General features: G+C 43.5%; 1 protein-coding gene and 1 pseudogene across 3 annotated transcripts in view; both read left to right on the plus strand.

Annotated features, from left to right (window-relative positions):
• The window catches only part of PSD (pleckstrin and Sec7 domain containing), a 711875-nt gene that overhangs the window by 282894 nt on the left and 415587 nt on the right, over window positions 1-13394 (plus strand). For all 3 annotated transcript variants that reach the window (XM_077454479.1, XM_077454482.1, XM_077454480.1), the window contains 2 exons: window positions 12101-13153; window positions 13255-13357. In XM_077454479.1, the coding sequence (XP_077310605.1) occupies window positions 12209-13153; window positions 13255-13357 (1048 nt within the window). In that variant the 5' untranslated portion in view covers window positions 12101-12208. The remainder of the gene's footprint in view (window positions 1-12100; window positions 13154-13254; window positions 13358-13394) is intronic.
• LOC143932261 (5S ribosomal RNA) lies at window positions 7597-7715 on the plus strand (annotated as a pseudogene).

Here is a 13394-nt window from a genome sequence, read left to right on the forward strand (position 1 = left end):
GGAGTAATTTTTAATATTTTAACATCAATTAGTTGCTTGCAAAATTTCTGATTATCAACCCACATTTTCCTTTGTTTCATTACATATTATAAGATGCGGGTAACTGTATATTTGTCTCTATGCATCCATTTTTCCCTGAGCATTTGATTCTATTTACTGTGTTTGATCAATGACGTTATAGGGATTGGGGGTTGTCATTTGGCAAGAGTAAAGTGACAAGATCAGAAGTGTCATTCTGCAGCAGTGAAGTGATGGGTTTTACAACATCCTTTATGATAGCTGTGACAGGTACTCCGTATTGAGAGATCAGTGGTCTTCACATCTGTGGTCCTGCTTCTGCCTTCCAAGGTTTGATTGGCTACCTCCCCTAAAAATCAAAACCAGAAGTGCTGAGATTCTCATTGTTTCTGACTTAATTTTCCACAGAGGAGAAGAACAGATGTTCCTCCTCTGTGTGCAGTTGACCCAACTGCTTACAGCGTTTCCCAGGCATGGTCGGTGGCGATGGTGGGGTTGTGCTCTTTCAAGCGCTGAAAAAGTGATTGGGCGACTGTATAGCTGCTCAGATAATTTTTACCTGAAAGCCATTTGCCGGCTGAGAAATTTAATGCCAGTGTCAGTGGCACTTCTCATTCACGACATTTATGTAAGTACGCTGGATGGAAGGTGGTTAAAGGACTTCTCAAAAACTGTATGTTTATTGTGACGGATCTGATCCCAAACTCCGATTGAGTGCTTCCGTCAGTATATCCAGCTTCCTCCAATCTGACTATCAGAGAGATATATTATCATAGCTGCATTGAATACAAGTCTAGCCGAAAATAGTTTGTAGAATCTTGAACGCTTTATTGGACAGAATACAGACTTTATACACATTTTACATAAGGGGGTAGATAACGAGGTAGGGCTGCTCATGGATAGTCCCCCCTCCCCTATAGCAACGACTTAAAAGACAATTACACAATGAACATGTTAATTAACCCAACACTTAAGGCAGCCTAGGTGACTAGACAGTCCATCTCCGGAGGTCAATGTAATCAGCTCTTTCAAGCATTGTGTATTCAGAATTAACAACCTAAGAATAGTCTTTACATATATCCTGGGAGATACTGTGGATCAATATTACTTACTTACATTTTAACCACCTCAATACAGTGCAGTTACACCCCCTTCCTGACCAGACCAATTTTCAGCTTTCAGCGCTCTCACAGTTTGAATGACAATTACTCAGTCATCCAACACCATATCCATATGAAACTTGCGTCCTTTTTTCCACACAAATAGAGCTTTCTTTTAGTGGTATTTAATCACTAGTGGGTTTTTTATTTTTTGTGCTATAAATAAAACGTAAATTTTGTGCAAAAAATGCCTTTTTCTTCGTTTCTGTCATAAATTTTTGCTAATTACTAATTTTTCTTCATACATTTTGGCCAAAATTTATACTGCTACATATCTTTGGTAAAAATAACCCACATTAGTATATATTATTTGGTCTTTGTGAAAGTTATAGAGTCTACAAACTATGGTGCCAATCACTGAAAATTGATCACTTCTGATCAGGCCTTCAGTACATCAGGTGTATCTCATTTCTTGCGACACTAACAAGTCAGGAAAGTACAAATACCCCCCAAACGACCCCTTTTTACAAAGTAGACATCCCAAGGTATTAAGTAAGTAGCATGGTGAGTTTTTTTAAGTTGTCATTTTTTTATCACAATTCTTTGCAAAATGAAGATTTATTTTTTTTTTTTTCTTACTAAATTGTCATATTATCAGGTTATTTCTCACACACAGCATATGCATACAACAAATTACACCCCAAAATACATTCTGCTACTCTTCCCGAGTACGGCGATACTACATGTGTGAGACTTTTACACAGCCTGGCCACATACAGAGCACCAACATTGATGTAGTACCTTCAGACGTTCTACGAGCAAAAATGACGCATCTCATTTCTCAACCACCTATTACACTTTTGAAGTCCCTGGAGTACCAGGACAATGGAATTTCCCATAAAATGACCCCATTTTGGAAAGCAAACACCCCAAGTATAATCTGTGAGGCATAATGAGTCTTTTGAATGGTTAATTTTTTTGCAGAAGTTTTTGGAATATGTGAAAAAATTCAAATGCATTTTTTTTTTTTTACACAAAATTGTCAATTTATAAGATATTTCTAACACATAGCATGTATATAGCAAAAATTACACCCCAAAATACATTCTGCTACTCCTCCCGAGTATGGCGATACCACATGTGTAGGACTTTTACACAGCCTGGCCACATAGAGAGGCCGAACATTGAAGTAGTACGTTCAGGCGTTCTAGGAGCATAAATGACACATCTCATTTCTTTCCTACCCATCACACTTTTGAAGGTCCTGGACCACAGGACAGTGAAATTACCCACAAAATTACCCCATTTTGGAAAGCAAACACCCCAACGTATATTCTATGAGACATGGGCTGCAAACAGGTACTCGGGTACTCTGATGGCCTGGTGACAGGTACTCGGGTACTCTGATGGCCTGGTGACAGGTACTCGGGTACTCTGATGGCCTGGTGACAGGTACTCGGGTACTCTGATGGCCTGGTGACAAGTACTCTGATGGTTTGGTGACTGGTATTTGGGTACTCTGAAGGGCGGTGACAGGTACTCATATGGACTGTGACAGGTACTCGGGTACTCAGATGAACTGTGACAGGTACTCGGGTACTCAGATGGACTGTGACAGGTACTCGGGTACTCAGATGGACTGTGACAGGTACTCTGGTACACAGATGGACTGGAACAGGTACTCGGGTACCCTGATGGACTGTGACAGGTACTCGAGTACTCAGATGGGCTGTGACAGGTACTCGGTACTCTAATGGACTGTGACAGGTACTCGGGTACCCTGATGGACTGTGACAGGTACTCGGGTACCCTGATGGGCCGTGACAGGTACTCGGGTACCCTGATGGGCCGTGACAGGTACTCGGGTACTCTGATGTGCCGTGACAGGTACTCGGGTACTCTGATGGGCTGGGACAGGTACTCTGGTACTCTGATGTGCCGTGACAGGTACTCGGGTACTCTGATGGGATGGGACAGGTACTCGGGTACTCTGATGGGCGGGGACAGGTACTCGGGTACTCTGATGGGCGGGGACAGGTACTCGGGTACTCTGATGGGCTGGGACAGGTACTCGGGTACTCTGATGGGCGGGGACAGGTACTCGGGTACTCTGATGGGCTGGGACAGGTACTCAAATACTCTGATGGACTGTGACAGGTACTCTGATGGACTGTGATTGACAGGTACTATGAGGGGTGGTAACAGGTCCTCTTTATTGGGGGGAGGGGCAATCAGTATGATTGGTGTACACTGTATGCGGTAACGAGATGTTACCGCAATCTCCTCCTCACACACGATCGGTGTGTGAGGAGGAGAACCCGGTAACATCCCGTTACCGCGGTTTGTTTACATTTTAGTGATCGGCTGTGAAAGGATCACAGCTGATCACGTGGGTAAACAGCCGGCCAGGGAACACGCCGCCACCGACGTGCTCGCGATCGCACGCATGCGCCGTGCACGTTCGGGGTGTGACCATCTGTGATCGGCCATGACTTCATCACGGCCGATCACGTGGTAAATGGCCATAACGAATGGCTGTTCACCCCCTTCGGTGGCGAGCGGTGTCTCCGTGACACGCCGCCACCGAAGAAACAGGGATGCGCGTGCACTATCGCACGCATTCCCTGTTTAAACGGGAGGCCGTCATATGACGGCCTCCCGCCACAATAGGTGTGCCGCCTGGCCATCATTTGACAGCCGGCGGTCGGCATCTAGTTAAGTAATCCAAGATATATTTTCTCACTCACCCTGTACCAGGATGGCACAGGGTGACTTAGACATAAGAGTTTTATGGGGAGCTGAAACATGGGTTTCCCAACCTTTCCAAGGGATTCTGGGTTCCGTGTGCCCTCCTGTCACATTTATTATTTAAAAAAATAAAAGTGAAAGAATAGAGGTACTGTATACCCCTTATTCATGCAGGGGTGGTAATATAGGATTCCGATAAGCTACTCATCCGCAGACCCTCATAAGCACTGGGCCAGGGCTCCCCAATGTGGAAACAAGGTGCTTTGAAAGGGGGTTCCTGGCCTGATTATGGTTCAGGAGGAGGGGTGCATGCTTGTCCCCCCACCTATTCCTGGCTTCTGAGGCTGTATGCTTGGATATAGGTCTGGTATGGATTTTGTGGGGGACCAACTTTTTTTGTTATTTTTTTCTTGTTTTCTGATGTGGGTTCTCCTGTATAGGATTTGAGGGGGTTCCCATGCAATTTTAAACATTTTATTTGTGGGGCTCCGTCTTAAAATCCATATCAGACCTGAAGGGCCTGGTAAGAATTTGAGGGGGAGGAGCAGCTGGGAATACCCATTTGTTTGGCCGTTCACACACAAATCTCTCTATACTGTCATGGTTATGCAGTAGAGTTTGTCTGCTTACCTGTTTCCATGTGTTCATCTCTAGAGACCAGCCGACCCTCACCTGACTGCTTTTGTAATCCATCCTCTGGCATGACTCCACCCTAGCTCCTATCAGAGAACTCTATATTAACCTGTGCACTGCAGGCCAACCCTGCTGATCAACCATTGTGTATTCCTTTGTGTGTTTAGCTTCCTGTTACATGCCGTGTGCTCTTCTGTTGTTCCGTTACCAACTTTGGCGTGTCCTTGACTATCCCTGTTTGCCTGTGACCCTGACCTATTGGCGTGTCCCTGACTATTCCTGTCTGCTTGTGGCCCCGACCTTGGCTTTATCCCTCACTATCCCTATCCTCCTGTTGCCTACTGTGGGTGCGAGCTGGGGGACCCTGGGGGTCGCGACCTGGACCCAGTTGCAGCCAAGTCCATCCTCACCACTAGAGGCTCTGGTGAACACCTACTGGCTCTTAGACTCCACGCCCCAGGGAATCTTACGCTCTAACCTCGGTGGGATATGTCTCCCGTCCGCAGCAGTCAGCCTTAGGGTCCACAACCTTGCGGTGCACTCCTGATCCCTACGATGTGCATCTGTCACCTTGTCTCAAGGTGACCTGACATATACACTTTGTGCACCGCGATTTCTCCCTCATATTATTTCCCCGTATGGTTGAATGTTCTTAGCCTATAATGTTAGGCGTTCTTTTCTCTATTGGTCAAATATTCTTTAACTCTTATAGTTGAATGCCCTTATGGTTTTTCTTTTAGGATTAATCAATTGTCAACTGTACATTTACTGCGACAGTGTGGGCTGGCTGCGCAGAATCACGTATATATACACTATATTACCAAAAGTATTGGGACACCTGCCTTTACACGCACATGAACTTTAACTACTTCCGGACCATCTGCCGTTATTGTACATTGGCTGTTTGAAGTGGAATACTGTTGTTATGGCAGCAGATATCTGCCATAACCCCAGTATCCTTTTCAAGAGCAGATGGTCTGCTTTCAGATAAAAGTGGTCTCTGCAGCAGATTCACAGCGAGATCACTTTTATTGGGGGCGGGAGAGGGCCCCCGCCGCGCTCCGATTGTCTCCCCTGCTTACCGGATCCGTTGTAGTGGCGGAGATGATTGCATCCTTCCCCCTGACATGCCTGGAGTCCAATGAGGGAAAAATGGCCCCCACTCGACTCCATAACATTGGATTGCGGAAGCGACATCAAACGTCACTTACACCCAATGTTCTTAAAGGGGAAATCATTTTTTTTTTATTGCATTTTAGTGTAAATGTGACCCCAGATCTTACATTTAAGTTGTCCTGTAATTGTTTTCCTATTACAAGGGATGTTTACAGGGAAGGTAAGTGGAGACTTCTAAAGAATTTTAAAGTTTCTTATGAATTGTCTCCTTTAAAAAGTAAATGTTGTCATGTCTAAAAGTCACCACTGGGGGCTGTATAGATCACGTACCTTGCCATGCTTTCTCAGGTCATGCTGTGTCAGCAGACACTGACAAACCTCTCTCCGGCTGGCAGTCACAGGACTCTGGTAAGACTTGGGGGGGGGGGGGGGGGGGGTGTTTCTCTAAAACAACCCAGACAAAAGCTCTCTCCCTCTTTCTGAGTAGAGTGAGAAGTAGAACAATCGGCCCTCTTCACTGCCTTTCCCCCACACACGCCGATCCCGTCGGATCAGAGGCCCGCACTCATGTGGGAAAATGCTCTTTTTTGAAAAGAGGAGATGGAGGGCACAGTGGGAACACGGAGTGAGCATGGTTTTTGCTGACTGCAGCTGTCGGAGAGACACAAAAGCTAAAAAAAAGGGCATATAAGGGGTGACACAGGTATTCCTTTGGCACATTTACTGAAGCATCAGGCTGAGCATTAAATAGCAGCGACAGTTGCTGGACTGTGCTCAAGCAGTGGATGCAATTTCTTCTGGTAGTCCCTCGCATTTGTGCATTGGGCTTTGGTCAGAAGGGGGGTAGAAACACCCCAAAAAGGGCTTAAAAGGGACTCTTACAAGATCTAAACACTCTACATTGGCATTTTCCCCTGAGAGTTCTGGGGCGGCTGGTCAGAGTAAGTGAACGGGGCTATCAAATATTGCAATTGTTTTCAACACTGCAGCCCCTGTCTATTTTACTGAAGGGGGTTTTCCTCAAGCCATGATGGGATTGGCTAGTGGCTTTAATCGCATCCCAGAATGGGATAAAATACAATTTCCCTCAGGGGACCATGAGAAGGCTGATGACTTCTCTTCTGAGGGGTCAAATGCGGGGGGATCAACTGCACAAACTGAAAGATTGATGGTGCAATTTTTACTGAATTTGTCTGCTCCACATTTTTTGCTGCTCTTTGAGTCGGTTGATATGCCCATTTTCTTGTTTGGGTGCCCACTTTCTTTTTTGGGTTCACTAAAGCCTCCTCAAGCTGTGCATGTCTTTCCTGTCCATTCATTGCTCGAAAGGCTTATATATTCTGAGTGGGATCACCCAGATAAACATTTTTTTCCTCCTTTAAAGTTTAACATTTTTTCCTGTGGAGGAAAAAGTCACTAAGAAGTGGGAGATGCCAGCAATTGTCGCTGCTATTTACATTATTTGACAATGCTCAAATGCTTAGGGTTCCAATGGATAGAAAGTTGGAAATTCCTAAAAAAGAAAACCTTTTTTTTCTCTGATGTCTCAACCTGCGCTAGCTGCAATTGGTGTATGTCAGTCCTTGAGAGACCAGTCTGAACAGGTGTTCAAGGTTGGTTGGTGCATAGGCATAGAATCTTATGGTTGAAAAATTGGTCAGTCGAAGCGTCAAGCAAAGCTCCTGGTTAATTTTCCTTTCCACAGTGAATCGCTGTTTAGGGATGATTTGGATAAATACAAACAAAAAAAATGTTTGTGGAAAAAGTATCCTTTTGCTAGTTTGGAAGAGGAGTAAACATATTTCATTTAAACAAGCCCCTTCTCCAGTACCAGGAGCATCTGCTTCCAAGCAGTCACGACGGCCTCTGCTGTCAAGATCAAGAAGAAAACTGAAGCCTCCTTATGAGTGGGCACCCTCGCTCGCTCGAGTGGGGGGAAGACTTCTGCAGTTCTCAAGGGTCTGACAGGAAGAGTGTCAGAGCCTATGGCCACATTACCCTGAAAGCGCCCAATCTCATCTGATCTCAGAGGCTAAGCAGGGTTGGGCCTGGTCAGTACCTGGATGGGAGACCGCCTAGGAATGCCAGGTGCCTTAGGCTGCAGATGGATGATTTCCTCAAAATCTCTAGGGTACAAACTTGAGTTCCGAAAGTCCCTGTATCCTTTTTTTTCTTAGATTCCAGAGGAAAAGAAGTCTCTCTTTCAAGCATTGGACCATCTTTTGCCTCAAAAGATTGATTTTAGTGGTTCCCATGCAAGAGAAGGGATTGGGGTTTTAGTTAAACCTTTTCATGGTACCAAAACCAAATGAGTATGTCAGACCCATTCTAGATCTCAAAGATATAAACCGGTTTCTGAATATCTGCTCTTTCTGCATGGAGTCAATCTGATCAGTGGTCTCCGTCTTACAAGGTGAAGAACTTCTGGCGTCAATAGACATCATGGATGCATACCTCCTTGTGCCTATATTTCCCGCTCACCAGAAATATCTATCTTCTTTTTCAGTTTGTAGCTCTCCCTTTCAGTCTAGCTACTGCACCTTGAGTATTTACAAAGGTCTGGCCCCTCCTGTAGCCAGTTTAAGGCCCCAAGGTATAACTATTATAGCTTACCAGTCAGTAGCTCACTTAGACTAAAGTATGAGCTACAGTCAACTACCTGGAATACCAAGGTCGGATTCTCAAACATTGGGAAATCTCCTTCTATCAAGGAGATTGGAATACTTGGGTCTGATTATTGATACAGCCCAGTAAAAGGTATTCTTGCCCCAGGTGAAGATCAGTGTCATATAGGAACTGATTCAGATAGTCAAAGCAAAGAAGAATCCTTCTATTCGACTTTTCATGAGGTTGTTGGGAAAGATGGTGGCTTCATTTGAGGCCGTTCCTTATGCTCAGTCTCATTTGAGGCCCCTGCAAAACAGTATTTTATAGGCTTGGAACAAGTAGGTCCAAGCTCTAGATTTCCCAATGTGTCTGTCACCAGGGTGCAACAGAGCCTCAGTTGGTGGTTGATGACCAAGAATCTTCAGAAGGGAAAATCTTTCCTACCAGTTACCTGGAAGATGGTAACAGCAGATGCCAGTCTTTTGAGTTGTGGAACAGTCCAGCAAGAAGTGACTGTCCAAAGGAATTGGTTCAAATCAAAAATCACCTTGCTCATCCACATTCTAGAGATGCAGGCAGTGCGCTTGGCCCTGAAGGCCTGAATGTTCAGGTTACAGAATTGTCCTGTCAGGATCCAATAAGACAATACCACAGCAGTGGCCTATATCAATCACCAAGGGTGATTCACCTCTCTAGAGAGAGGTGAATTATATCTTAACTTGGGCAGAAAACAATGTGCCTTTCCTATCGGCAGTTTCAGTCCAGGAATAGAAAATTGGCAGATGGACTACTTGAGTCGCTAGCAGTTGTTCCTAGGAGAATGTTCCCTTCACCCCGATATCTTCCTGGCAATATGCTGAAGATGGGGGATCCCAGACGTATATCTGTTTGCGCCCAGGTTCAACAAGAAAATCGACAACTTTGTGTCAAGAACAAGGGATCCGCTAGCATGTAGCCTTAGTATTCCCAGGGGAATCAGTTCTCACTGATTTATGCATTTCCTCCTATTCTGCTGCTTCCACAACTGCTTCGCAGGATCAAGCAGAAAGGGAGATTGGTGATTCTTGTGGCCAAGAAGATCTTGGTATGCAGAGATCATAAGGATGGCGGTAGGGGACCTATAGACCCTACCACCACATCCAGACCTTCTCTTGCAAGGTCCAATATTCCATCTTACCTTACTAACGCTAAATTTAATGGTTTGGCTCTTGAATCCCACATTCTAAAGTGTGGGCTGTCAGGTCCAGTGGTATTTACCTTGATTAATGCAGGGAAGCTGGCTTCCAGAATCATAGAAATGAAGCTGGCCTTGCGTACTATCAAAGGCCAGGTTTCGGCCTTATCGGTATTATTTCAACAACCACTTGCTTCGTATTCTTTGGTTTGTAGCTTATTCAGGGGGTAATGCGGCTTAACACGCCTTTATTTTTTCTAGAACCTGTTCTACGGAAGGAAAATTACTACATTCTCTTGATGTGGTGAGAGCACTCATGGTCTACTTGAAGGCAACTGCTCAGATTAAAAAAATTGATGTTTTTTTGTGTTGCCTGAAGGTCCTAGAAAAAGGACAGGCAGCATCGAAATCTACTATTTCTAAATGGATTCAGCAAGTAACTGTTCAGGCTTATGGTTTAAAGAGGAGGATTACACTCTCTCAAATCAAAAGTGCACTCCACTAGGACTGTTAGTGCTTCCTGCAAGTGCATCCCCAAGCTTCCATGGTCTTCAGTCCATACATTTACCAGATTTTATCAGGTGAATGTAAAAAGGGCATGAGGATATCGCCTTTGGGTGTAGTGTGTTGCAGGCAGCAGTATAACTCCTCTAGTCTCATGTTGCCTTAATTCTGTTGTGTCTCCCTCCCCTCAGTTGGCATTGCTTTGGGACATCCCACATAGTAATTACTATGGCTCTGTGTCCCTTGATGTATAATTGACCACTTAACGACCAGCGCACGCCGGTGTACATCCTATTTTTGAAGAGGGATATCTCGGTAATGGCAGCAGCTGCTGCCACAACCGAGATATCCATCTCTTCAGGCGCCAGTCATCTGTACGATAACGGTGGTCTCTGTGTCGGGTTTGCCGCGAGATCACCGCTATCGGCGGCGGGATGTTTACATTCCTTGTAATAGGAATAAAAGTGATCCATTTTTTTACAGTGTAAAAATAAAATCAATTAAAATAAATGAGAAAAAAAAGGTTTTTAAAAACACCCCGTCATGACGAGCTCACGTGCAGAAGCGAGCGCATACGTGAGTAGCGCCTGCATATGAAAACGGCGGTCAAACCACACATGTGAGGTATCGCCGCGATCGGTAGAGCGAGAGCAATAATTCTAGTCCTAGACCTCCTCTGTAACGCAAAAAATGTAACCTGTAGAATTTTTTAAATATCGCTTATGGAGATTTTTGAGGCTAAAAGTTTGATGCCATTCCACGAGCGGGCGCAATTTTAAAGCATGACATGTTGGGTATCAGTTTACTCGGCGTAACATTATCTTTTACAATATAAAAAAATTGGGCTAATTTTACTGTTGTCTTATTTTTTTTATTCAACAAGTGCATTTTTTCCCAAAAAAGTGCACTTGTAAGACCGCTGCGCAAATGCCGTGTGAAAAAAAGTATTGCAGTGACCGCCATTTTTTCTCTAAGGTGTTAGAAAAAAAACAATATAAAATGTTTGGGGGTTCCAAATAATTTTCTAGCAAAAAAAAACTGTTTTAAACATGTAAACACTGAGTCTGAAAAAGAGGCCTGGTCCTTAAGTGGTTAAGAAAATAGGATTTTTTATAACAGCTTAACTGTAAAATCCTTTTCTTTGAAGTAAATCATGGTACACAAAGGTCCCTCCCCTCTTTCTGGTATACATGTATATTGCTTGGCTATAAAAATTCCCGTAGTGGGAGGAGTTATATAGGGAGTGAACTTCCTGTCTTAGGGTGTGGCAGTGTCCATCACCTGAAGGTGGCCTATAACCCACATAGTAATTACTATGGCTCTGTGTCCCACGATGTACTTCAAAGAAAATGATTTTACAGGTAAGCTGTTATAAAAATCCTATTATTTGCACTGATCACTGTAATAATGGCCCTGGTGATGTCAGTAGCAGTTAGTTCCCACAAAGTGTCAGATTGCCCACTGTCCTGCTATATGTCACTGATCACCGCCATTACTAGTATATAAAAAAAAAATACTAATAATTCCAGTATATATCCCATAGTTTGTATAAGCTATACTTTACCACAAATCACTCAATATACACTTATTGCTTTTTTTTTTTTTTTAACCAAAGACCTGTAGTAGAATAGATTTTTTTTATGGGATATGTTTTATAGCAGAGAGTAAAAAAATATTGTTAGTTTTTTTTGTCAAAAATTGCCTAACTTTTTTCATTTATATTATAAAAAATATAAAACCCTGAGGAGATCAAATACCACCAAAAGAAAGCTCTATTTGTGTGAAAACAATTATATACATTTAGTTTGAGTACAGCGATGCAATGCGCAGTGGTTTATATCAAAAAATGGTACTACTGCTTGGACCTTGAAGAATGATGTACACTCCAAAAGGTTATCCTGAAAATTTAGATGCTAGTGCAAAAAAAAAAAGGATCACGGTCAGTACTCAATTGTTTTTATTACAAGTGCACTAATATGGCCACAATCACCTCTTAGGATCAAATGTTTGGGTATGTTACATTTGTCCAGTGAAAGGTAACAAATAAAAACTGACATTGCACATATTCCAACATTATTGGCATTATTTATGTCTTTTGTGCAAATGCTGAGACATTCACAAAGCTATTTTTTTTTATACATAGACCCCTTAGTGTAACACCTAAAGAGAGATGGCTAATCATGTTTAATTTTTTTTCCAGAATGCAACAAAGATGCAAAGATCTACATGGGAATGTACATTTTATGAACTGTTCAGTTTACGCTCTAGTCAGTTAAATGAATGTAACTGATCTGCTATAACGTGGAACATGGCTCAGACAAGTGGAGTTGTGCGCTTCCTCCCTGAAGGAGATTGCATACTTTCATCTCCAAGAATTCTCAGAGAAGTGGAAGGGAAACCATGGCTGCAGTCCTTCAATTCTGGTGTAGCTTTCAGTCCTCAACGCTGTTTCACTCCAGACCTCAACTCTCGCAGAATTCAAGTACTGAGAAAGAGCCTTACACCAGAAGCCAGAAGAGCTCACCTAGGAATGTATAATAGCACAGGGTCATTGGTTTGCAATGTTTCAGATCTGGTACATAAGTCTGGAAGGGTTACTGCACCCTGCAGCCCATTGAGAAGCAATCCCTTATACTCTCCAGGTAGCAGGAGACCGTTCGTATTTCCTCAGACTGTGGGACAAAGTTCCATTGTAACGTTTACATTTGTTAAGAAATCAAGTGTACAGACATTAAATGGGATACAGGCAGAGCCTGACTCCAGTCCAAATGTGCTACAGGAAGGCAAACCTCAGGGTGTTGAATGCTCTGCTAGCACTGCCACCGAACCAGCAGCATGCCTTGGAGAAAACATGGAGACGACAGATGCTCACAAAAATAGTGATAAAATTGGATCACCACAGCTTACATCTTCTCCCCAAGGGAGTAGAGCGCAGATGGTGTCTGACAGTCCTCAAATATGCCGGAGGTTATTAGACAATGAATCTGATAGAGGGAGTCCCAGCTCTGTCAGTGTGTCAGACTGTCACCTGAGCCTTCATAGTAATTCTCCAAATAAACATGTTAATACAAGGAGTCTTACACCAAACATTACATCATTTTCAGATAAACCCTGGAGTCCTTCTCAAAGTCCCTTGCTCAAACGGCTTGCAGGAGATTCTAATTTCTGCAAAGATGAGCTTATATCATCAACTCCAGAAGGACATAATGAACAACCTCCAAGAAGCCCAGGGAGACTAGAACTTGGTCAGCAGGTACTAGTTTTAAATTCTTACCCCCCCCCCCCCCCCTTAATTGTTATGTTGTTGTTGAAACAGCAATACATCTGTGGTCTGTTTTTCTTTAATATGTTTAGGCAGACTTATGGGGATATCCAAAGGAGGCTTCTCTTCATGCACAGAAGATTGCAAAGGCAAAATGGGAGTTCTTCTATGGATCTCCAGAATCACAAAGGGCTGGTAAGTTGTATCAAAATTAAAGTGTCACTAAACCCAC

Source organism: Lithobates pipiens, unplaced genomic scaffold (genome assembly GCF_037356315.1).
Source record: "Lithobates pipiens isolate NorthernLeopardFrog02 unplaced genomic scaffold, aLitPip1_a1.2 Scaffold_25, whole genome shotgun sequence".
In the NCBI taxonomy this organism is placed as follows: domain Eukaryota; kingdom Metazoa; phylum Chordata; class Amphibia; order Anura; family Ranidae; genus Lithobates; species Lithobates pipiens.